The 678-nt window shown below is 53.2% G+C and overlaps 1 protein-coding gene across 3 annotated transcripts in view; it reads left to right on the forward strand.

Annotated features, from left to right (window-relative positions):
* Window positions 1-510: 510 nt before the first annotated feature.
* Window positions 511-678, forward strand: part of glra1 (glycine receptor, alpha 1) — a gene marked incomplete at both ends in the record, with an annotated part of 112,720 nt that continues 112,552 nt past the window's right edge. For 2 of the 3 annotated variants that reach the window (XM_079228283.1, XM_079228284.1), the window contains one exon: window positions 511-581. In XM_079228283.1, coding sequence (XP_079084409.1) covers window positions 511-581 — 71 coding nt within the window. The remainder of the gene's footprint in view (window positions 582-678) is intronic. The other variant, XM_079228285.1, reaches the window with a different exon arrangement.

Consider the following 678-nt stretch of genomic DNA (forward strand, 5'->3'; position numbering starts at 1 on the left):
CTCCTCCGCCTCCTCCTCCCCCCCAAAAAAACCTGGACGAGCTGCGTCCCCGCAGAACCCACCGGTGCCTCTGTCCGTGGTCCTGAAACGCACATTTCTGGAGCTTTGGATTTTGTGGATTTTTTTTCTTCTTCTTCTCTTCTTCCGTGGCGGACACGAGCATGATTTCATGGCCGGTGAGGTCATGAGCATCCCGCGGCTCAGCACCGGCGACTCTGGGATTTGAAACACACACACACATACACACACATACACACACACACACGAACACAAACCTACATTGTTCGGCTCACCTTGGAGGTCATAAACCATAACCACAACCCCCCCTCCCCTCTCCTCTTCCTCCTCCTTTTCCACCACTAAAGGAATTTTTCGTGTTTTTTTTCGGAGTGGAATTCATCCCCACGAGAGTGTGACCCCCCTCCCCCCCTCACCCTCTCACCCTCCACCTCACCCCCCTCCTCCAAACCCCCCAAACCCCCAAACCCCCATCCCACCCCTCCAAACAAAATGAGACTGGCAAGAATGTGCCGGCTAAACGCGCTGGGGATCTATTTGTGGGAAACCGTTGTGTTTTTCAGGTAAGCGGAGGCATGAACTGGACTTCACTTCTTATAACGATCACGTGTGTGTGCGTGTGTGTCTGTGATATGTTGTGTGTGTGTGTGTGTGTGTGTG

The sequence above is a fragment of the Taurulus bubalis genome, assembly GCF_910589615.1.
Source record: "Taurulus bubalis genome assembly, chromosome: 13".
NCBI lineage: Eukaryota > Metazoa > Chordata > Actinopteri > Perciformes > Cottidae > Taurulus > Taurulus bubalis.